General features: G+C 34.4%; 4 protein-coding genes across 7 annotated transcripts; 1 reads left to right on the top strand and 3 right to left on the bottom strand.

The window, feature by feature from the left end:
- The first annotated feature begins 797 nt into the window (after positions 1-797).
- LOC144566438 (two-component response regulator ORR2-like) lies at positions 798-3,757 on the top strand. Of its 2 annotated transcripts, none has more exons than XM_078316454.1 (6): positions 798-1,165; positions 2,231-2,316; positions 2,579-2,656; positions 2,768-2,838; positions 2,932-3,133; positions 3,364-3,757. In XM_078316454.1, the coding sequence occupies exons 1-6, from the start codon at positions 1,018-1,020 to the stop codon at positions 3,469-3,471; spliced, it is 693 nt and encodes a 230-aa protein (XP_078172580.1). In that variant the 5' UTR covers positions 798-1,017; the 3' UTR covers positions 3,472-3,757. The 2 variants fall into 2 exon arrangements, with proteins under 2 accessions (XP_078172580.1, XP_078172581.1); XM_078316455.1 differs by having other exon boundaries at positions 838-1,165; positions 2,774-2,838.
- Positions 3,758-4,061: 304 nt separating this feature from the next.
- Positions 4,062-8,397, bottom strand: LOC144566436 (acyl-CoA). The gene is made up of 11 exons (XM_078316450.1): positions 8,026-8,397; positions 7,684-7,848; positions 7,522-7,604; positions 6,965-7,163; positions 6,454-6,575; positions 6,286-6,352; positions 6,123-6,173; positions 5,977-6,029; positions 5,682-5,892; positions 4,824-4,994; positions 4,062-4,336 (listed from the first exon to the last, which is right to left on the bottom strand). The coding sequence occupies exons 1-11, from the start codon at positions 8,239-8,241 to the stop codon at positions 4,259-4,261; spliced, it is 1,416 nt and encodes a 471-aa protein (XP_078172576.1). The 5' UTR covers positions 8,242-8,397; the 3' UTR covers positions 4,062-4,258.
- A 611-nt stretch (positions 8,398-9,008) lies between these two features.
- Positions 9,009-12,814, bottom strand: LOC144566437 (NAD(P)-binding Rossmann-fold superfamily protein). 2 transcript variants are annotated; one of them, XM_078316453.1, is made up of 5 exons: positions 12,449-12,814; positions 12,013-12,082; positions 11,732-11,799; positions 10,787-10,959; positions 9,009-9,373 (listed from the first exon to the last, which is right to left on the bottom strand). In XM_078316453.1, the coding sequence occupies exons 1-5, from the start codon at positions 12,710-12,712 to the stop codon at positions 9,304-9,306; spliced, it is 645 nt and encodes a 214-aa protein (XP_078172579.1). In that variant the 5' UTR covers positions 12,713-12,814; the 3' UTR covers positions 9,009-9,303. The 2 variants fall into 2 exon arrangements, with proteins under 2 accessions (XP_078172579.1, XP_078172577.1); XM_078316451.1 differs by having other exon boundaries at positions 11,606-11,799; positions 12,449-12,811.
- A 961-nt stretch (positions 12,815-13,775) lies between these two features.
- LOC144566361 (smr (Small MutS Related) domain-containing protein) lies at positions 13,776-16,988 on the bottom strand. 2 transcript variants are annotated; one of them, XM_078316379.1, is made up of 5 exons: positions 16,701-16,988; positions 15,453-16,179; positions 14,615-14,946; positions 14,279-14,348; positions 13,776-14,139 (listed from the first exon to the last, which is right to left on the bottom strand). In XM_078316379.1, the coding sequence occupies exons 2-5, from the start codon at positions 16,055-16,057 to the stop codon at positions 14,055-14,057; spliced, it is 1,092 nt and encodes a 363-aa protein (XP_078172505.1). In that variant the 5' UTR covers positions 16,058-16,179; positions 16,701-16,988; the 3' UTR covers positions 13,776-14,054. The 2 variants fall into 2 exon arrangements, with proteins under 2 accessions (XP_078172505.1, XP_078172506.1); XM_078316380.1 differs by lacking the exon at positions 16,701-16,988 and adding an exon at positions 16,487-16,517.
- Between the last annotated feature and the right edge of the window lie 6,034 nt (positions 16,989-23,022).

Genomic DNA, 23,022 nt, shown 5'->3' with positions numbered 1-23,022 from the left:
CGTCCATCTTTTTTTCTCTGTTAAATGGCAATAAAAAGTTTCGTAATTTTGTTTTGGTAAAATTTAATATTTGATGGGAACGAAGATATAATTAAGCATAGCATATTATTTTTGTTTGAAATACTCTCCTACCTTGTACTTCTGAAGCCAAGTAGAAAGGGGTTCATTATGTTATGGTCCCTCTATTTTTCTCATATTACGATAAAATATAATGAAACTTAGTTAATTTCCTCGGCACAATCATCAAATTTTACGAGGCATAAGAAGATATTAATAGATTGGTGAAATTGACAAAGCATGCGAGTTAGGTCCCACTAATCAGGGGCAATTAGTCTCTTATCAAGGTCTCCTTAACTAATGAACTTTGTTTAAAATAAACGGTCCAGATTGCCTTTAACGGGGCACGACTTACAAAGTCATGCACAGGTAGGTCAAAGCAGACTCCAGTTCTGGTAAGCGTGCAAGTATTTGAGCACACCTGTTTCTCAAATTTAATAAAAACACCTATGGGAAACTTAAAGGACTAACCAAGTAATAATGTAATATATTCTCGTTGAAGTTGCGAATATTTAACTGTAGGCCGGGTGCAGGAAAAGATGATATTGTGGTCGGAGAGTAGACAAGAGAGAGATTCCCCGACAAGAAAATCTAGAGACCTCCTTCCATTCCGGGTCCCACCGCACGCGTAATGGGCCCACGTCCTTAATCTCTAATCTCTATTCTCTAGAGCGCGAAAAAAGAAAAAGAAACATGTTCCCTTCGTATGTTTAAATAAAGGCCAGGTGTAGTTAGACGGAGAGGTACATTTCCAGTGCTTTCTGGCAAAAAAGAAAAATAAATAGAAAAAGAAAAGAAACAATATTTCAGTGCTTAAAAGGCTAGTTGTAGTTGTAGTTGGTCTTTGTGCGAGTGTAAGCGTGTGTTCAATTTCTTAAACTTCGAAGGAAGGAAATTGAGCTTCACCAGTTCTACAGAGAGAGAGAGAGAGAGAGAGAGAGAGAGAGAGGTGCTTGGGAAATGGAATTGGAATTAGAATTGGAGAAAGAGAAGGGAGCTGAAATGGAGATGGAAATGGGAATGAGAGTATTGGTGGTGGATGATTCACCTATAGATAGGAAAATTGTAGAAGGTTTGCTCAAGAGAAATGGAAATGGTTTCTTTAAAGGTTGGTTTTGTGCTCTTTTCCTTCTGATTTTATGTATAAGAGAAACTCCCAATTCAAGTTTCATTCCTCAGCTAATAAGGCATATGATTGTATAGTTCAAATGAAAATATAATTTTTTTTTGTCAGATACGTACTTCTCTGTATGGACTTTTAAAATTACTTCTTTAGTCTAAGAGACTATTTAGTTTGAGTTTATATCAATCTGAAATATATTGGGTTCTTATTAAAATTTAATTGCAACAAAGACAGTCTTTTGGTAGGTGCAGCTTCTAAGAGAGGTTGCCATACTTTTATTGATAGAATTTAAGTGAAAACTATTATGGGGCCTTAATTTGATTTTAAGTTGCTTGTTTTTTTTAAAGGAACAACCTAGTTATCCATTTTTTTTTATTAAATTCTTTTGAACCTTTATGCCTTAGTGTTAGTCATAATTAATTAGCGTTTTAAAATAACCCCTCGGTTTAATTAATTCAACACTCCCTTTTGTAAGAAAAAAAAAAGTTAAGGTCGGATTTCCAAAAAAAGGCTCTTATTTTACCACTAAGTATTCTTTATGAACCACAGGACAAAAAATTTGGGTACAAAGAACAGAGCTTACTTTCTTTCATGCTTTTCATGATTGCCTTATTTTCCTGCTTTAAACCCAATTTATTAGAGAAAAATTGTAACATGCTAAAAGCTTGTATATAAAGAAGTCATAAATCTACCAGAACCACTATCATCTAATAACTTTACCGAGAATTAATGTGTTGTTGTTTATCTATTTTTCCCTTAAAATGTGTTATTGCTTGCATCTAGGTTGCAACGGCAGTGGACTTTTAGCCAATTTTTATTTGTTTTATTAACCGAAATTTGATTCAAACTGTATATTAGTTTGCCCCAACTAATTGCTTTCAAAAAAAATATGCCAATTGACCTGTCCTTTTCCTATAATATTATCTGATTGCGACGAGAGATTTTGTTTTGATTTTTTTTAAATGAAGCTCGAATTATATCAATTTGTCGTGACGAAAGCATTCCAGATGTTGTTATTATGCATTGATTTTATTATACTTTATACTACAGTTATTGCAGTTGATAGTGGATTGAAGGCAATGGAACTTCTTCGATTAAACAAACAAAAATCTGAACCTGAATCTCTTGCTTCTAAGGTAAGTTTAGAAATACTGTTTTCTTTTTTGAATATTTCTATTTTTTTTCCTGCAATAAAAATAAAGAAAGAGAGATCTTTGATTGTTGCATAAGGTACCTATTGATCTTTCTGGATTATTTAACACTATCTAGGCGAATGTTTGCATCCATCAACAGATAGTACTTTTGTGAACTAGAACATATTTTATTTGACAATATCTATTAGGTTAACAAAAAGAGATTTCATATTTAAACAATTTGACTGAAATATTTTATCTACAGGAAATAAATATTGATATTATCCTCACGGATTATTGTATGCCTGAAATGACTGGCTATGACCTCCTTAGAGCAGTCAAGGTGGGGTATCTTTTCTTTATTATTTTTTATAACTCCTCTTGTGTTTATTTTTATAATCTGAGGACTTGCTTGATTCTATATATTAAATGAAAGTTATTGTATTTATTTCAGGAACAGAACTTTTCAAGAACTATCCCTGTGGTCATAATGTCATCAGAAAATGAGCCCCAGAGAATTAGCAGGTTTGAATTTGATATTTCTAAAATTAATTTGCTTATTCTAATATACTTTTATATAAGATTAATCATATCAGTCTAATTACTTTTTATAAACAGATGTAAAGCAGATGGAGCTGAAGACTTCATCCTAAAACCTCTTCAAACAAATGATGTGCAGAAATTGAGGAATTATGCAAATAGATCCGCAAAACCTTCCAAACTCAAATCTGGTACCAAACGAAAAATGACAAATCAATTGGAGCTTGCATCAGCAATGAACATTACTGAATGGAAACCACACTTGTCTCGAGTTGTAATGGTATGCATTAATCAGTACTCTACTGCATCCCAACACTGTCATCACCAACTTGGTATGGTGGTACCGCACTCTACCAATTGGTCGGTACCGAATGAATCTGGATTCTATTTATTTTCTTTGCCTTTTTGGGTGATATACTGATATTGGATAGGAATAAACTCAGATGTGAATTTGTTTTAAAGAAATCTTGATAGGTATTTTAGTCACTTATTTTCTATATAATATTTCAGGTTTTGAAAAGTTCTCGGCTTGACATTTCCCCTTATTTCCCACTTGCATGCAAGGTGGTGGTGTTGTTTTATGCAATGCTCTGTCTCAATCAACTGCTCCACAGATGATATCATTGTATAATCGACTAATTTGCAAGGTTCTCGAGTTTTAGTGGTTTTTTAATTTTTTTTTTCCCTCTTGTTTCCTCGGAAGATACTTGGATGTATTTAGGTCACTAAATTTTTTTTCTAGATTTTGGCTTCCTGTTAATTCACTTCTGCTTAGTATGATTTGGATCACCTAATCAAAGCTAGTTTTGCTAAGAGAAAAAGAAAAGACTAAAAAAAAAGAGGACTGGTTATTGTACAAAGTAATGTTTGTTTAGCAATTAATTATATTTGCTGTTGCTGATGATTTTACTACCCTAAGTTCTCTGTAAGTTCAATTATGCAAGTCTTTTGTTGAAATCTTCAAAATAAATATCGTCTCTGAGGCCTCCCCGAGTTATTTTACGAATGCGGGTCGTTAGAATTAGTTTTGAAGTTTGATATATATATATTTTTTATTTGTATTGCTGTTCTGTTATAATTTTTTTTCTTTTTACCGTCTTTTATTCATTTTTTTTAACATGTCTTGTTGATGTATGTTAAAAAATTTGATTGGTTTAGGTTAGGCTTTGCCCAGAAGACTAGTGTGACATAATGAGAAACGAGATCAATTAATTCAATATCAGTAAAAATATATGCTAAGTTTCCACTTGTAATTTAATACTACAAATTGTGGAAAAATAGACCCGGTACCAACTACCAAGGGTCAATTTACATTGTCTACTTCACATCCAAAAGCTACAACTGTACATGAAATTTCACTGGTTAATCAAATCTAAAATCCTACCAAAGCTGAATTCATATTCTTTCAGCTGAATTCAAGTTCTTTCATTATTTCTTCTTTGAACGGTCCAGATTCACACAAAAGCTTAATTACATGCTTAACCTGTCAAAAACAAACCAAATTATCATATGAAATCCAAAAGACGGGGAAGATGTAAACAAAACCAGCTTTGCAAGAAAGAAATCATATTGCATCATATTTAAAGGAACACTCAATAGTTCCATACTATTTACAAAAGTATCACTAGATAGTTTATGTTTTGTACCCAGAACAAAGATTATTTTTCTGTTTATGGGTCATAAAAAATAGTATCCTCCCGCTTGCCTTTACAAGCCTCATTTCTTTATACCCAATTAGAAATATAGAGGGGACAATAATACATTTTTGAAAATTAGTTTGCACGAATAAGGCACCAAATTTGTTTCTTTATATTTTAAGGATCAAGTCACACTTGACTTTCAAAGTCACTCATTCAGAGGGGAAATTTAGTTAACCTAGCTTTAATCTGTAAAGTTTCAAAAGGATGGAAATTACTCGCAATTTAGGATTTAGCTGGAAAATATCCAAAGAGAAAGACAACTGAATATACCTCAGCAGTCTCATGTACTAGAAAATTGCCAATGACATTCCGGAAACCTTCATCTAAAATGTAATGGCAACTGTATGTGGTTACTGGGAGGTAACCCCTCTGAATTTTATGTTCTCCTTGTGCACCCGCCTCCACCTTACTCAGGTTCAAATCAATTGCTGCTTCTATTGCCTTCATATATTAAATCATATAAATATTATTTCCTTGCTCTTCCCTTTTGTCCTATTCTTTATCATTGGCAACACCCTCCAGAGTTTTGAGCCTATTTGTACATTGCTACTTTTTTTTCCCTTTTGTTCCCTTTTTTTTTACAAGAAACGCACCCAATTGTTGGGACTTGAAAGCAAATATTGGGCTTAATCCAACCTTGATATTTGGAACTAAAGAGGTCAATCATCTATAGCTATAATATGTGGTTAGGTTATATTAACAATTATTCAAAAATGTTAAGTGCTCTTTGCAAACATTAGGATTTAGGGGTTCAAGTGTATTTCGCAATTACCACAAAACATCCGGTGTCATAAAAACCTCATTTTCATCTATATAACCCTGCAAAATTTTCTGCTTCTACACACTTGGAAAATGTACAAATTATTGTTTGTTTTGCTATTGTTCATCAAGAAAGAAGCTATAAGGAGGGAATTTGTGCATTTTTTTAGTAAGGTGATATGATTTGTTTGATGCTTATAGGGGTATACAGCATACTAATGATATTGCCCATGATATATTTTGCTTATTTGCAGTAAATATGATTATTCAAGTTTTCACAGAGTATGTATCAAATTGACCCTGTGCAGACTAACTAAATAATTCAGCATTGGAATCGCTACCAATTATAGAAAAATGTTGGCACTTTACCTGGTAATAGCATGCTTCAAAATGCAAATTAGGGAAATATGCATTAGGCAAACAACCCCAAAGTCTACCGAATAAAGTATCGCCCCCAATTAGGTTAAGAGCGCCAGCTACTAATTTATCATCCTCTTCTGCAACAATCAGCATTACTTTGTCGCCCATCTTCTCACCCATGTTGTGGAAGAAGTCCCTTGTCAGAAATGCCCGGCCCCACCTGTCAGCCCCATAAATAATGTAAAAATAAGCACACAAGTTAATTTGTTACAATATTTTCCTTACTACTGTAGAAGGAACAGACTTGTTATCAGTTGTGTTGCGGTAGAATGAGTAGAAGGAATCCCAGTGCTGAGCCTGAATGAAAATTAGAAGACAGCTAATATAACTTCTTATAAAATTTCAAAATAATGGAAAAATATAATCTAAATTTGATCAGATAATAAGCACCTTAATATCATCACCACGGAGTCTCTTCATTTTCAGATTCTGTGTGGAAATCTGCGGAAGGAATCAATAACAAACAACGATTAGAAAGTGAAGAAATTTACATGAACTTGTAAATCCAGATTTTCAATATAACATGTGAATGATCTAAACTAAAAATTCATACCTTCTTCCTTTCTTGCCGAATATTCTTTCTCTTGCTATGCCTCATATCCATCAGAAAATCATCAAAACTAGAAGGAGAATTAGAAACTTATGTCCATAGCACAGTGCCCCTTTTTTTAAAAGATAGATAAATGAAAAGTAAAAAGTAATACCATAATAGAGAACAAACCTTTTGTAATTCCTATTTTTCCAATGATACTGCATCCCAGTTCTCTGTAAGAAACCCCTATTCTTCAACTTGTGCCATTCGTTTTCAGATGGAAAAGTAATATGTAACGATGAGACATCCAACTGACAAAGATGTTCCAAAATAGCTTCAGTTCACCAATTAGTTTCAATGTATTTGTCACTACACAAAATCAAGCACAAACAAATGTACCACGGATTGAAATTTTGGTTGATACTGACTGGTACCAGAACATACTGTAGCAGTACTGGCACACAATATTATTGGTATTCTCAAGTCATTTTTAGTTCCCAATTCTCTCATGTCCTTCAACTAGGTATTAATTGTACATATTCCAAACTTTTTCTGAAAAAGCATCAGCATCATGCAGTTCTAAGTTCTAACCCAACTGTGCTAATATGTCCAGGTAAAATTTATTTGCTCTTTAAACTCTTAGTAGTAGAGATAAGGTCAAACAGGAGAATCAAAACAAAAAATAATCATGAACATTTACCTTGATAGTGAGGTCCTTCAATGCTTCTACAAGAACATCAAAGACTTGACTTTTGTAAACAGTATCTCGTACCAAAATCCTCTGACCTGTCACAGGAGTAAACGGCACAGAGCACTGTAACTTTGGGTAGTACGGGTAACCATAGCTATGGTAAGCATTAGCCCATGAATGATCAAACACAAACTCCCCATATGAGTGGCTGCAATTTCAAATTTTTATTAATAGGACATCGTAGATACAAAAAAGAAATTAAATTCAAGCTAGGTAGGAATATCAATTGTTGTGGGTCAGTATGGGTAATCTAAGTGTCTCGCCTATGCCTGATTCAACCCGAAGATTATAAATTGTTGAAGAACATGTTTTGTTTGATTTTGCTTGATTTTCCTCTTTAAGGGGGTACTGAGAGGATTACTTCTAGCTTTAAAAAGCAACAAAAATCAAGATTATTAATTGAATTTCAATAAAAATAAAAGAAAAAGGTGCTAAAAATCAACAGATGGCTGGTTAAACAAGCATAATATCAGACAAAATAATAGAAAGTGGCATCAGCTCTGAACCTTTTCAGATAAAGGGGAACAACACCTAAAACATTTCCCTTTTCGTCTCTGGCGACAATGTGTTGTGGGACCCACCCCGTCTCCTGCAAGTAAGGTTGCGGTAATTAGGAAAAAAAAATATATGTTTTGCAACAAAAATAGTTTAGTTGATCTTAAACCAACCTTTGTAGAGCAGCCAGACTCTTCTAAACTGGAGAGGAATGCATGAGTGGTAAAGGGGTTAAAATGCTCATTGCCAGTTGCATCAATTCCACATGCATCCCAATCTTCTGAAGAAATTTCCAAAATTGAAGACGCAACAGAAACAGAAATCTGTTGCATGTCTACCTACAATGAAGTGACTAAGAGCATCATAACATGTGACTACATAAAGTGTGAGTTCAGTAAACAGCTAAAAGTTTCCTTTTTTTTTTCTTTTCCAAATTTTCAATGAGAAATGGTTACATAATAAGTGTACAGTAAGCAGTTGAAATTTTCATTTTATTGTTCCTGAGAAATCGGAACCTCAGTGGTGGAAGCTGTCAGAGCATAGGGTCCCAGTGAAGGGCTCAATTCGCGCGATCCTGAATTTTTCTTAGGCCCCCAAAAAAGAGCATAAATTTTACATTTCGAAGGAACTTTTCGCGAAGTTTGTCTAAAGTAAGGGCCTTCGTGGAATAAATAGAGGGAAGGAGACGCATGAAGGGAAAGAGAAGGTCGGAGCATCGCCGATGCTGCCATGAAAGCAGCCAATCGGCAAGCGCCACCTGTTTCCTGAATTCTGATATCAGAACTCGGAAAGAAGAAGAGTGAGATTTTTGGAGGTAGAAATTTGGTTTGGGGAAGACTCTGGCGAGCACGACACGTGGAGAGATCCTCATCAAACGATTCAGCAGTTTACCTGTTGGGCATTCGGCAACTCCAATCATTAAGTCCATTAGTGGCCCATCCGTTATCCTTGATTTTCAACCTCTTATAGTAGGTTTGTCACAAAGAACTAAATTACTGTCGTAATTAATTTATCCGGTTAATTCTCACTATTATCTGGAATGAAACCGAGACTTCATCAAATCAGGTCTAGAGTGGAGCCAAACTGCATCAATAATTTATATTCTTCATTTCTTATACATACTTCAAACTTTTCTTCTTAGATGATTTTGTTGACTTTCTAAGATAGTTTTTTTTTTTTATTTGAGTTAAGAGTATGGCCGTGCAAGTGTAAAACATATAATACAATTTGTGTTATAATGGGATTTAGAATGATAAAAATAATGAAAAGATTGCCTACTTTCTATACCAGTACTTTGAATGTTATAATTTTCTGATAACGTCTCTTTGGTTGGTTTGCTTGTGCAATTACATTGTTTTGGTTAGTTTGCTTGTGTAGCTTGTGTTTGTTTAAATTTACATGAAGTGTTTCCATTCAAAGATGTTGAGGCATGTAATGTGGATGGAAATCATGGAATCCATAATCCAGAAAACCCCAGCCAATGAATATCTCCAAGGAGAAAAACAACAAAAATAGATAATACAATACAAGTCAGATGGTTAAAACCCAAACATATAACCAAATAATCTCTTTTGTCCAGTATTTGATTGCAATATGCCTCCGTACAGCTTAATGAGTTTTCTGAAATCCCAAAACTAAACAAAGTATGACTTCCAACTGAGAGAGGCTCTTTAAGTGGGCTGTCACTAGAACCATGCATTAGAACAAAAAGAAAATCACCATTTTATATACATCCAACAAACTTTAAACAGAAACAAAGTCTTCTTCTTTGGCAACTTAACTAGAAAAAACCCTCAGACAGTCAATGAAGCGCCATTATCTTCAGTAGTTAGGCTTAATATCATTGTAGCTGCTCTAGGAGCCCTGGCAATAGAGAAAACGATTTTAGAGATAATTACTGTGATATGTGGCTAAGCTGGACACGTACTCCAAAAGTGAGAAAAAAAACATACTACTAATTTCAGGATAATTTTCCTTTGTATCTCATTTCTCTTTAGTAAACCTCATGAGTTTGGCAGTCAACAAAAATTAGGACCAAGAACATTACCCTAAACAAATTAATACACCAAAAGTTTGGGAACAATGTAAAGGCACCAATTGAACAGTGCATTAAAGCAAAGCATTTGCAATTGTGCTACTAAATCTTTCTAGAAATCTTCAAATTATGGCATTATTTGTTTTTTTTTTTTTTTTGAAAAACCAGATAGCAGCTATCTAGTATATTATGGCATTATTTGTGTTACACCCTTCTGCACTTGCTCCCTTTTTACAACATCATACTTTTCTCGCAAAAACTAGAAGCTTCTTCATATTTGCCCACAATTAACATTCTAATATGGAACAATCCCAAATGATCTTTCCTGATCTACGGCTACTATCTACTCTCTGTGTTTGAACCTTTCTTTTGCCTAAGATAATAGTATAATACAGAGTAGAACTACGGTGTTCTTAAGTTCACCAAGGTGTTTGGTGAGCTTAACTCCAAAATCTATTATATTGGCTTCAAACAATAAATCCAAACTGTTGAAACCAATTTATTTCACGAGTGATGAATTTACACGTAAAGTTTTTAAAATTATAAATTAATTATGTATAAAGTCAAATGGTCAAAAAATGAATGCACTAAAATTAATTTATAAACCGTCTAATTTTGACCGCTTGACTTTATACTAAAATAATTTGAAAACTTAAAATCTTTGCATGTAAATTCATCACTTGTGAAGTAGATGGATTTCAACGGTTTGGATTTCTCGTTTGAAACCGATATAATATATTTTGGAGTTAAGCTCACCAAACACCTTGGTGAGCTTAAGAACACCCTAGTTTTACTCGTATAATACACCTATATCTCATGGAAAATATGGAACAAATTTTCAGAGCAAACATGAAAAACTGAAATCTAATAAAGAAACTGAAATTTCATAAGCGTAGGAGGCCATTGGAAATTATGCTCAATTTTAAACACCTAAGATTATCTGTAGGACCTACTAGACATTACTAAATAAGTCTGGCCAGTTATACCGACAAACCAAGCTTTTGTAAAAATTTTAAAATAGATTACCTTTTGATGTGGGTTAATCAAGTCATTTTTTTAAAACTTAATGTCTTAATAACATTGTCACCAGCAAAACATTAATTAAAAGATCCCAAAAAAGACCAAAAATCAGGGCCTTTTTGTACTTTATGAGCAAGGATGCCAGATAGTGTTGAAAGCCCTCCACCCACCCCAAAAAAATTATATAGAATAGTTAACTATATTAAAGGTTTGAATGGTACCATGACTCTGGGGATTGATATAAGGCTGCTGAGCTACCAAAGCACGATGTGAGCATGTCAGTGTTGACTACACCTGGACTAAGTGCAATGACTGCTAGACCAAGAGGCAACTCTTTTGCAACAGACCTTGTCAGACCTTCAACTGCCCACTTTGTGGCACAGTAGGCAGAAACCTGTAACAATGACATGTCAGTGAAAACTTCAACTTCATTGTTTTTTATATATATATAATTATTTACATTTTCCCTTTGCCAATTTAAATGTAACCAAAACAAAAAGTATGGAACCAGTTGGGCCAGGGTTTAAAACATTTGAAAAAATGACAGTAGTCACAACAACTTATTTTGGCATGAAGTCACTGTAATTACCAGCATTTACTTGACTGTTGGAACTGATTAAATGTATTGGTCATCTACATTTTCTTGCTTTCATGTTCTAAAATTATTTCAGTCTGTTCAAAAAATCACATGAGACTTTCACATATAGATCTGTGCTCGGACAAAATTAAGAAGATATACCCCAAAATCTGGTAATATATCATTTTTATCTGGTCAAATTATAGCTGACAGACAAGTTAATTCTGCACATAGGAGTATACCACGAATAACATATCTTATTCTAGTACAAGTTCATTTGAGAGCTTAATCAAGGCTGAAGCATTAAAACATAGACAGATAAAAGACATTAGAACTTGGCAAAACTCCTCATAGTACTGTTAAAACTTTGCCCTAACAGTGGAACTGAACTCAAACCTGAAAAGTTTTCAATTTTTTTGAAGCTAGCAAAATATTTTAGTTTAAAAAAAAAGATTTACTGAACCTCTGCAGAAGCAGATCTGCCCCAGCCAGATGACATGTTGACAATAATTCCATGTTTCTTTTCTATCAGGAGTGGCAAGAAGTGGCGCAATATATTTGCTGTCCCCTTTATATTCGTGTCAATTACCATGTCAAATTCTTCGGCCGGTATGTCCCATATCTTGTTATTTTGGTTTATCGTCCCTGCATTGTTCACTATAAATTGCACCCAATTAATATATTACATTGCAAATTGAACCAAGAAACATACAATTATGATGTAATATATATATTAAGATTCAAAGAGCATGCACCTGTTATGGTTAGGCAGTAAAAACATGACATATGCTTGATTTTGGTGATGTGAATGCAAACAGATACACTTTCAATAATAACGTGCCATATTGTAATGAGAACACATACGCATACCTATGATATCAGGTATTAGTCTTGATTCCACCACATGCTTTGCCAACTCTTTTATGCTGGTATCAGATCTCTTCAACACAAAAAAAATACTATTATAAAATGTGAAAGCACCAATATTTGTGCAAAAAACAGAAACAGGGAAACATGTCTGTAATTGAAAGCTCTTCCCAGAAATTAAGAATTGCAGACAAAAACACTAAAAACATAAAAGACCAAATCTTGATGTTCACAAGGAGGTGATGGCAGTGACATCAAGTTATATGTGCAGTAATTATGCTCTCTAAAAACACTTAGAACTCGATTTGGAGTTTAACTTCATAATTAACATGAAAAATCACTTAATAAAGGTAAGATGGCCCACAACTAATGTAGGGGGCTTTGATTGTACGTGTGGTGTGTGTGTGTGTGTGTGAGAGAGAGAGAGAAAGAGAGAGACCACGTCAACAGTGGTGATGAGGTGAGGAGAGGCGGAGGAAGAAGAGGAGGCAGCGGCGGGGTTGAGAGAGGCGAGCTCTGTCTGAAGGGAGCTGACCTTGTCGGAGGATCTGGCGCACCCGATAACGGAGTGGCCGCGTCGGGCCAGCTCCAACGCCAGCGCCCGACCCAAACCGCGACTCACGCCCGTTATCAGCACCGTCTTCTTCTGAGCCGTTACTCCCATGGCCGCCGCCAGGTGCAGCTTCGTCGTCCCCACAGTCATCTCTTCTCTTCAGTCTTCACTCTCTCTGATCCTCTCGCTCTCTCGATCTGGCGCGCTTGGACGACACACGTATTGGTTCGGGTTTCGGATTTGAATACTTCTGGCTTCTAATTGTAGTTTCCACTTTCCACACAGAAAAGATCAGAAGTTTCTTGAAATAATTGGAAATTTAATGCGCCGAACTGGCCCAACATAATCTCTACAAAAACCCAATATAATCCAAAAAAAACTAAAACAAAAAAGATGGCGTAGTATCAAGGAAAAATTATGCGTATGATGACATTTCAAACCAGATGTCTTAGAAACGCCGTCTATGTATCTCGATATTAGGCAGGGTATGAATTTGCAGAATCTCAATTCTGTTATTTTTGTTAAATAGTTCCAATATTAATTCCCGAGTCTTAACAAGAGAAAATGACGACAAATATAATTCTTTGCTTTGATATCTCAATTTGTCATTTTCAACAGGTGTTCTGTGTGGGACTGGGCAAAAAAACTCGAACTCGTAACTCGCTCATTTACAGCTTGTTTAACTCAGCTCATTTACAACTCGGCTCTTTTACAACTCTGAGTTCGAGTTGGCCCCAACTCGCTCATTTATAACTCGAGTTACATAAAGTTACATAGTATTGGTCACAATAAATTCCAAAATAATCAAACACAAATCTCTAGACTGTTATTTGTGCTTTGAGATTCGTGTAAAATATGTTTGAACTTGTATTGTAATACTATCACTGGTTAAATGAGTTACAAACGAGTTGTGAGCTAACTCGAGTTGATAACGAGCTGAGTTTGAACTTGTGCTGTAATACTATCACTGGTTAAACGAGTTATAAATGAGTTGTGAGCCAACTCGAGTTGATAACGAGTTGAGTTTGAATTAGCTCTACAACTCGTTATTATCATCTCAACTCGAGTTGACTCGCTCGTTTATTAAACGAGCCGAGTTCAAGTTGGGGATAACTCACTCAAACTCGGCTCATTTACAGCCCTAGTTCTGTGTGCAGCATTATTGCTGAGCTTTTGTTTCAAACTAATAAATAAGCAAATAATACACAAGTACATAACTATATAATTGAACCAACCGGTCTTCAACCTGCATGCAAACAAATAAACCGACTAATTCCTCGGGAACTTAAATCCTTCAGCACACAAAGTAAAAGCTTGTACTATTTTGTAAAATAAAATCAAAGTTCATCATCATAAAAAAAAAAAGGGCGTAGTACTTGTATATTGCAAAACAACTAGTCTTTAGATCATCCCAATATTACTGATACTATACCTATACCTCCAAATCTTCAATTAATTCAATGCGATTATGCTTTACAAGCTACTAAATTCTTCACCATCTGGCCTTGTTTGAATCTTTGTAGCGAAACTTGGGACGCACATCAATCACACCAGGTCTTGCTTCTTCAAAACGGTACCTGCAAGGACCAAAATTGGAAGTTCCTTCTCAAACAAACAATGATCTTTTTTTTCAAGGTACTGTGCTTTCAACTGAAAAAAAATGATAATTTCACAAAAGTTCACAGGAAAATGAAAAAAAGAAAGAAAGGATTGTACCTCTTTTCTATAAGAAAGCTCTTAACAGCTGCTGGTAGGGAAGCCTGCCCTTTACTATGGGTACCAGTTCCTGAAATTAACCAGAACAGATCATTTTTAAATCTGGGAAAATGTCAAGTGTAACAAAATAAAAAACATAAGAAAAATTTCAGTAGCGCAATCAGGCGTTCATCAACACATCACAAATTTATACAGACAAAGCAATCCATTAAAAAGCAAACTGTTGGGTACATTCTAGGGACCTTACAAAATGCCAAGTGGATAGCTAAAGAAACAAATCTACATGGAAAACCTGCAATCTTCATTTAAGGTGACAGCATAGAATATGACATATACCTGTAATGACATGGAGAACATTTTGCCTAGGCCGAGATGTAGTTGTTGCATCTTTACAAGAGGGACCCATCTTCAACCTATCAATAGACTCAATCTTAGTTAGGCGCTCCTCCAGTGCATGCACGGCTTCCACTGCATGCAAACCATGAAGATCTAACTTTGACATGTCATTATTCACATTTTTTAGCATCAGTATTTCTTTGGCAGCCTTGGCATTCAATTTCTCTGCCTCAGCCCGCTCTTCTTGAGCCTGTTGAGACAGTTGACGAGCTGAAACATGATCTCCACGCATAAATGCATTGCTGGCTGCTCTTGAATGGTTGGAAGCCGCTCTGATATAATTTGAAAATGTATAAGAGCCATGAGAATGTTTTTTCATATCAGCAGGTATATATCATGGAAAATTCCACAGAGGTTTATCTATTCTTCTGGTTTAGTGTGGTAATTTTATATGTAGCACAAGTATCAAAATATACTGGCACCAATGCAGTACAACAAATAACACAAAAGGACCCTGCAAAACAAGAGAGTAATAATAAGCCTTCTGACTACTAAATTCAAAAGGGGAGAAAAGAACAAAATTATTCTATGCAAATCAAACAAGATAATTATAACTAAAGCTATAGTACAAAACAAGATATGTGAGAAAGCAACCCCATTTTCCGTAATTTGCTTCACAAGTTGCCCCCACCCGTGCATTTATGTCTTCATGAATAAGAAAGAAAGAAAGGACATTTGGCTACCAAAAAACTAGTCAGGTATATACTGATTCAAAAAATGTGATAATCTTGTGTGCCATAGATGCAACATTTTAAGTTAAAAAGATGTATAAGCATACCTCATCATTTTTAAAGCATCCTTCCTATGGTTGAAGTACACATCATCATCCTCCTTCAACTCAGGCTCAATTGGTACAGAGAAAATTAACCCATTATCCATAGCATTCAAGCTACTATTATTTTCAGATGATGTACTACTACTACTACCACCATTTAATACACTATAATTCTCATTGGGCGTGGCTTCTTCCATCAAACCTTTATTTTTATGAACATTTGAGTGACCTTTTTCTTCAGCAACAGGGGTCTTTCCATCCTCAGAATCATTAGAAATCATAGATTTCAAAATCTGAGATGCCATATTCAGATCATTATTAACACCTTCCAATACATCCTCTATTAAGCCATGATCAGCCCAAGGGTTGGCATCCTTCAACAACTTCACAGGATTTTCTAACAGGTTACAGGGATGGAGAACTGAAGAAAATGGTTTCATCACAGAAGGGTTGGTCCTCGTCAGACTGCTTGAGGGACCCACATGAGTGTTGCCTGAGATAGGAGGGAACGGATCAGTACTGGAAGCATCGATCTTCTCTTTTTGGGGTCGGTGTTGTCTGTCAAAGGCAGCCCACCCATACGTACTTTGAACCCTAGGGCGTTGCATGACTCAATTTGAACCTTCTCTCAAAGATTAGTGGAACAGAATTGAATGTACAGAGGCTCGCAGAGAACTAAGTAACTTGTCTTCAGTTAAACTGTAAGCTCTCTGCCGAAAAATGGACCGACCTGAATTCAGCATGTAAAAATGCAAGTTAATTTCAATATTATCATGTAAAAATATTCAATTTCATCTTAAATTACCTAAAGTACCCTCAAATTCTCTCCAAATTGCATGCATGACCTAACCCCTCAGGATCATGACACAATGGCATGACTAGAAAGACAAGACAAAAGATGTACGTATTTTCTGATTAATTGGTTGCCCATTCTAACTATTAAGTTTAACAAATTGAGCAAATTAAATTAGGAATTACAAACGACAAGAACAATTCTCAAATAATATAAAGATAAGCATAAAACGGGAAAAACTTACCCTAAATAAATACTAACAAACCCTAATCCCTCAGAATCATGATTCAATGGCATGACTAGAAAGACGAGACCAAAGATGTACATATTTTCTGATTAATTGGTTGCCCGTTCTAACTATTAAGTTTAACAAATTGAGCAAATAAAATTAGGAATTACAAACGACAAGAACAATTCTCAAATAATATAAAGATAAGCATAAAACGGGAAAAACTTACCCTAAATAAATACTAACAAACCCTAATCCAGAGCTCTCTGAACCAAGGCGTAGAAGAAAGCAGGAACAAGAAATTGAACGATTGAGATGCGAAATTGAACAGATCGGAGGCTGTGAAGCTTTTGCATCTATTCTCCATCAACACAAGCGAGCAAATTTCGAATAGGAACTTTACCGGGTTCCTTTTCTTTGAAAGGGCGAAAGTCGGGGAAGGGACGGAGAGGAGAGGAGAGGACATTCACGCGACTACGCAGATTAAATATCTTTCAACATGGATTTGGATCCAATATGAATCATATTAGATTTGGATCCAATATGAATCATATTAGATTTGGATCCAATATGAATCATATTAGATTTGGATCCAATAAGAATCATATCGCATTCTAACTCGGGCTGTCAAAAAAGCTCGTGGCTCGCCTCTAGCTCGCTCGGTAGTGGACCGAGCTGTTAACGAGCCAGCTCGGCTCAGGCTCGGGCCAAAATAAACGAGCTGAGCCAGAGGTCAGCTCGGCTCGTTAAGTTACTGTAGATTTAGGGTTTAGCCCCGTATAATTTTAAGTCCAGTCCCGTTTTCAAAGGCGCAATTATGCAAAATTGATGTATTTTTGGTCTGAGAAGAAATGATATGGGCTTCAGTTGCTTGAAGATGTGTCTGCTGAACGATTTCTTAAATTTTTTGAATGAGCTTTCTTATTTTTATATTTTTGAATTTGTATAATAGCAGCCTAATAAAGCCTAGCGAGCCAGCTCGTCAGCTCGCGAGCTAGCTCGGACTGGCTTGTCACGAACGAGCCAGGGGTTTTTGGCTCGGATGACCTAGGTCCAGCTCGCTCGGTCCAGGCTCGGGCCAAAATAAACGAGCCGAGCTAAGGCCCAGCTCGGCCCGAGCCAACTCGTTTACACCCCTAATTCTAACGAGCTACACGGGTTTAACAATTTTTTTTTTTAATACTATGACGGTATGACCTCCAATTAAAAAATGAAAAAAAAATACAGTATTGTAAATAACAATATGTGTTTGTTGAACGGACATATATCATCAAATGATAAATCGGTATACAACTTATTAATTAAAATTTTGCGGATAATTTTGTATTTTCATTCAAATTATGTACATATAATTATAATTATTAAAAATAATTACATTAAATCATCAAACTTAACAAATAAGATTTATTTTAACTTAATTTCACTGTTAATTAATAAAAAAAATATGAAACTATCATTTAGAAAAACTAAGATAAGATAAAACATAGTAAAGTACACATACCAAATAAATGCAGAAAAATAATAAAAATGACCAACTAATTTGTTGTATAAATAGAAAACAGACGATTCGTAGTAGTTTGGTCACCATGACTAATCGACTGAATAGTCGGGCTAAATGACTATTTTTTTCAATGCTAATAGTAATATGCATAGCGCATAATGGCCTGTAATACATATCAAAATCTTCATTTTCAAAGTCTAATCAATCGATCTGAACTGTTCAACATGATTCCATCTATTTTTTTTAGGGTTCTAAATAGCTAGCTATAGCGGCACTATAGCTACGCTATAGCTTTTCCGGACTATAAACGCTAAGCTATGAGATAAAATTGCGCTAACTCAGCTACGACCGTTATAGCTATAATAGCTGACCGCTATTACTGCTATATGAGACCCGCTATAGCTATCGTTATGCTACATGGTTTTTTTTTTTTCAATTTATATGGACTTCTGTACTTCTATTCTTATTTCTAATACTACATGGTCCTCTACGATAAGTATACTAAACCAAACTATATACTTCTATTTTTATTTGTGATTTATTCTATCATTCTATATCGAGAAATATTCAAATACTAATTCTTCATTTTGATTACTCTTTTTATAGTATTCATTTGTAAAATTATTATCATTCGTTTCAATTGAAAGCTGATTTTGATTATTATTATAATTATAAAATGTTTAAATATGTATATTGACTTCATTTACCTTATAAAATTAATTGCTCTTTATCTATTATAATATGTAATACCATGAAGTATAAACTATTAAATAATGTTACTTTTTAGATTTTTTTTCTTCTTATTTGCGTAATTGATAAAAAATATAGACTTAGATTAGTTGTCATTTAGTTGTTACATCAATTCTCTAATATTGATTATGTTGATAATTAGTAGAAATATAGAATATAAAGTTTGAAAAGGGAAAATCGTTATGTGTGATAGCTTCTGCTATAGCTATGCTATTCGCAATAGCTTTTTTTTTGTCTCCTCGCTATGCCGCTATAATCGCTATTTAGAACCTTGATTTTTTTCACATTTTTTTAAATTCTTTTACTATTTTTTTTAAAGTAGAAAATCACTGTAGTTGAATGGTAGTGATTTTCTATCTATCTAGAAAAAATTAAAAATTTAAAAATATATAAAATGTAATATGCAAGTGTTTTTTTTTATATTGAAATTACATTGAACGGTTTAGATTGATTACTTAAATTTTAGAAATGAAAATATTGATCCGTAATACGGACCATTATGCGAGATTACATACCATTATGTGTAGGGCTGTACAAAAAGCTCGCGGCTCGTGAGTTGGTCGAACTCACCTCAGTAACAAACTCGATAACAACTCGTTCATTAACAACTCGAATTTGTCTGACTCGAGTTGAGTTTGAGTTGGGCTCAACTCGCTCATTACCTCGGACTCGATTGATTACCTACGTCTCATACCTCAATTTGACTTGACCTGACCCATTTCATTTCACATTCCACTCAAACTGAGCCACTATGACTGAGAAGAATAGTAAACAGTTACCGAAATGACGAAATGTTCTCATTTTTTTTCAACAGTTCAACAAAATGCACATTCTCATAATATATATCCAGTTCAAGTGTTCAATACTTTAAAATTCAAAGTGCTAGACTGCTAGTAGATAATTACGATCATTGATCACGAGTTACGAGTTGAGTTCGAGTCAGCGAGCCAGCTCGGCTCGGCTTTCTCAACTCGACTCAAATATTTCTAAGTTCAATTTGAGTTACTCATAACTCGAGCTAACTCGGCTCGTTAACAATCCTAATTATGTGCTATGCATAGCACCATAGCCTCACTCTTTCAAATATAAACAATCCACTAAGCAATTCAAAATATAAAATTAATAACAGTGATTAATGTGATTACGATGATTTAAACATAATAAATGCACATGCTTGTGAGTTGATTCACGCCATTTCGTATATTTCACGAAACATCCATGAACCAATCCACGAATCAATCATCTGTTACAAACTTACAATCCGTATATCGATCTTTTAATTTTTAAGTAAGAAATTACGTTCATCAGATCACTAAAAATATTATAAAACATCTGAAGAGGTTTCATCTAATAGTCATAGATGTACAGTCAAGTATATGTTCGAATTAAATTCATTTACTTTCTCGGAAAAGGAGCAACTGTGGAATATGTGGTACCAATATACAGGACACGTATCGATACATGATACATTGGAAGCAATCTTTTCAACACAAATTTGCAGTATGATCCTTCAAGGACTTTTAAATCTAACAAGGGTATTATTCGAAATAACTCGGAAGCTGTCCAAATTGTCCAACAATTTGCTTTTCCAATTCAGACTTCTAATTTGTTGTAGGTGAATTATGGAGATATGTACATTTAAAGTTAGTTAACTTTATTTTGTGATTGATATATGTTTGTTGTAGGTTAATTATGAATTATGGTCACCTTTTCTAGAACTTACTGAATTGGTATTAAACACCTTTTACTTTCTTGAGTACCGGTACCAGTCACCAGTCTATTTGTGTTAGTGGTATGCAGGTTTAAGTTACAGGGGATTCATTGTGAAAGAAATATAAAATACCAATGAAATATTAAATTGTCTCTAATTTGTGATCACCAATTTATATCTAGTTGGAGGCTACTTTTAAAAAAAGTTAAAATAAATAGAACTGGTAGTGCTGTCAGAGGAAATGCAAATGGCATGGTTATCTTTGCTGGTTCCAATTGATTGAGAGAATGCTCCGGTTTTTGTCTGAATTGGTAGTGCTTTCATCGCTCTGGCTCAAATTATTGAGTCGCAAATAAACTAAGCTGTTGTAAATCCAATTTTGCACCGATAGTTTAATTATTGTACGAACCATTGAGTGTCATATCTGTTACTATAATAGTACTTTTTAATTTATGAATTATTTTTATCATCATCTTTGTTTGTTGTATTAATTATCGTCTACGTCTGTATTAATTACGAACTTTAGGTACTTTTAGTTATTTGCAGTAAAATGTGTGTAATTATCATCTACGTCTGTATTAATTACGAACTTTAGGAACTAATTATTTGCAGTAAAATGTGTGTCATGTGTTGGAGATGATAATTACATTAGATGACAAAATAAAATATGAAAAAAGATATTGAAGTCTTTACATACTATAATATATATTATATATGTGTTAAGTCTTCATTTTTAATTCTACTATCTTATCGAACTAAGTGCTCGAACTAAATTTAATCTAAACACTCTCGAAAGGGCTGTTGAACATCCGATATGTTTCCATAGAAAAGACATCATAAATATTATTATTATTATAGTTATTAGTAATTTGATGTTTTGTAGAAAAGAGATCAAGTCGTACTTTTCCCTTATGAATGCATTTGTCAGAAATGCGTAAATTGATGTTTACAGAATACAGATTCAGCTTGGTTCTTTTATTTTATAAAGCTACGCCTCTTTCATTGTTTAGCCAAATAAGAAGCGGCCGCTGGTTTTTGGCAAGTCAACAAGTCATCATTTCGCTTAACTAGAATTCAGAATATAATTTTTTTTTTTTTAGTTAAAAATCCATAGGCAATTACATTAAATCAAAAGATTACAAGCAACACTTACATGATATTAGATAACGAGTGTTTTTGAAAACATTCATCTGTAAAAACAAATAAAAAATAGGGATATGTGCATCCCATTGATACAAATTTGATAATCATTGCTTAATTGGAATTATAAAAGCCTAGTGATTGTTTTCTCTATGCGCTTATGTGTCTTGCTTTTTTTGGCATACTACATGGAAGCACAGTCGAGAAAGTACTGGATCAAATCAGACCGAGAACTGAATCAACTAAATCAGGACAGTCACTGCTCAGAAGAATGTGCATCCAAGAAGACATTGAATCAAACCGAACTAGAAACTAAATCAACTGGACTAAAATAATCACCTCTCAGAAGAACAACCAGTGTGAAAGCCAGAAAAGAAATAAAAAAAAAGCTTAGAAACAGGAGAAAAAAAAGAAGAGCAAACAGACAACATCTGAATATCAAAACACGTACTATTCATATATAATTATTGTAGATATTACGGGAGTGGAACGAATTCACAGCACCTTTAGTCGAACTCGGGTCGAGATAGATGAGACAGCAACGATCATATAACTAATAAAACCATCTGCTTGAGAGGAGTAGCGGAAGAGAAGAGAACGGAGGTAGAGGGGTGGGATCCAAGTGGATTGGAGGGAAGGTTGGGGGAGGGGGATCGCCTTTTCTCCTGGACTCTCAAAGCGGCAAGGATTTTGTTTAAATTCAGAATAGAACCGATAGTAGCAGTGTGATTGCTGTTGCCTGTTAGTTAGACTAGGTTCTAATGGACCAACCTTTAACTAGGGGTGTCAATGGTACCTTTTTAGCTGTTTACCCGACTCGTATCGTATTCGATAAGGCGGGTGTGGGTAAGGTTTTTTTTCGTTAGCTTATTGGGTATGGGTATGAGTAAGAATTTTTTTTCGTTAAATAAATGGGTAAGGGTATGGATAATGACTATTTCGTACCCGTTACCCTATAGGGTAATTATAAAATTTAAATATATATTCAATTCAATTTCCAACCCACTTAAATGTATATTTAATTAAATTTCTAACCCACTTAAATGTATATTCGTGTTTTTGAATTTTTATTATTTATAAAAAATAATTTAGTTGAAATTGATTGCACATTTATTTTATTTTTTTATTAGAAATGCAATTATATATGTGTTAAAATGAATGAGTTTTTGATGTTTAATTTGTAAAATATAATAAAACTAATTATTATACTAGTATTATCCGTTATTCACCCGCTACCGTTTCGTTACCCGATAATATTAACGGGTAAGGGTAGGGTAAGGTAATATCAATTTTTAATAGATATGGATAGGATATGGATAAGGTCAATTTTAATGGATATGGGTATGAAAATGTCTCCACCCGACCCGTACCGTACCCATTGACACCCCTACCTTTAACCAAAACCATAACTGGTTCAGAATTTTGAACAACATAACCGGACACAGTACA

This window comes from Carex rostrata, chromosome 15 (assembly GCF_964058835.1).
Source record: "Carex rostrata chromosome 15, lpCarRost1.2, whole genome shotgun sequence".
NCBI lineage: Eukaryota > Viridiplantae > Streptophyta > Magnoliopsida > Poales > Cyperaceae > Carex > Carex rostrata.
The sequence above is the reverse complement of the archived record's forward strand: the minus strand, read 5'-3'. Positions and strand labels throughout refer to the sequence as shown.

Bases quoted from the DNA above. Each gene is read 5' to 3' on its own strand.
- LOC144566438 (XM_078316454.1), top strand. From the start codon at position 1,018: ATGGAATTGGAATTAGAATTGGAGAAAGAGAAGGGAGCTGAAATGGAG. The intron at 1,166-2,230 runs GTTGGTTTTGTG...TTTATACTACAG, and splicing joins TGGAAATGGTTTCTTTAAAG to TTATTGCAGTTGATAGTGGA. The intron at 3,134-3,363 runs GTATGCATTAAT...ATAATATTTCAG, and splicing joins ACTTGTCTCGAGTTGTAATG to GTTTTGAAAAGTTCTCGGCT.
- LOC144566436 (XM_078316450.1), bottom strand. From the start codon at position 8,241: ATGGCAGCATCGGCGATGCTCCGACCTTCTCTTTCCCTTCATGCGTCT. The intron at 7,849-8,025 runs GTTCCGATTTCT...ACTTCATTGTAG, and splicing joins TGACAGCTTCCACCACTGAG to GTAGACATGCAACAGATTTC. The intron at 5,893-5,976 runs GTCTGTTCCTTC...TGGGGCTGACAG, and splicing joins CGCAACACAACTGATAACAA to GTGGGGCCGGGCATTTCTGA.
- LOC144566437 (XM_078316451.1), bottom strand. From the start codon at position 12,712: ATGACTGTGGGGACGACGAAGCTGCACCTGGCGGCGGCCATGGGAGTA. The intron at 11,800-12,012 runs GTATGCGTATGT...TGCAATTTATAG, and splicing joins ACTAATACCTGATATCATAG to TGAACAATGCAGGGACGATA. The intron at 9,374-10,786 runs GTACCATTCAAA...CTCTATTGCCAG, and splicing joins TATCAATCCCCAGAGTCATG to GGCTCCTAGAGCAGCTACAA.
- LOC144566361 (XM_078316379.1), bottom strand. From the start codon at position 16,057: ATGCAACGCCCTAGGGTTCAAAGTACGTATGGGTGGGCTGCCTTTGAC. The intron at 14,349-14,614 runs GTATATGTCATA...GGTTAATTTCAG, and splicing joins TGTTCTCCATGTCATTACAG to GAACTGGTACCCATAGTAAA. The intron at 14,140-14,278 runs GTACAATCCTTT...TGGTCCTTGCAG, and splicing joins AGCTTTCTTATAGAAAAGAG to GTACCGTTTTGAAGAAGCAA.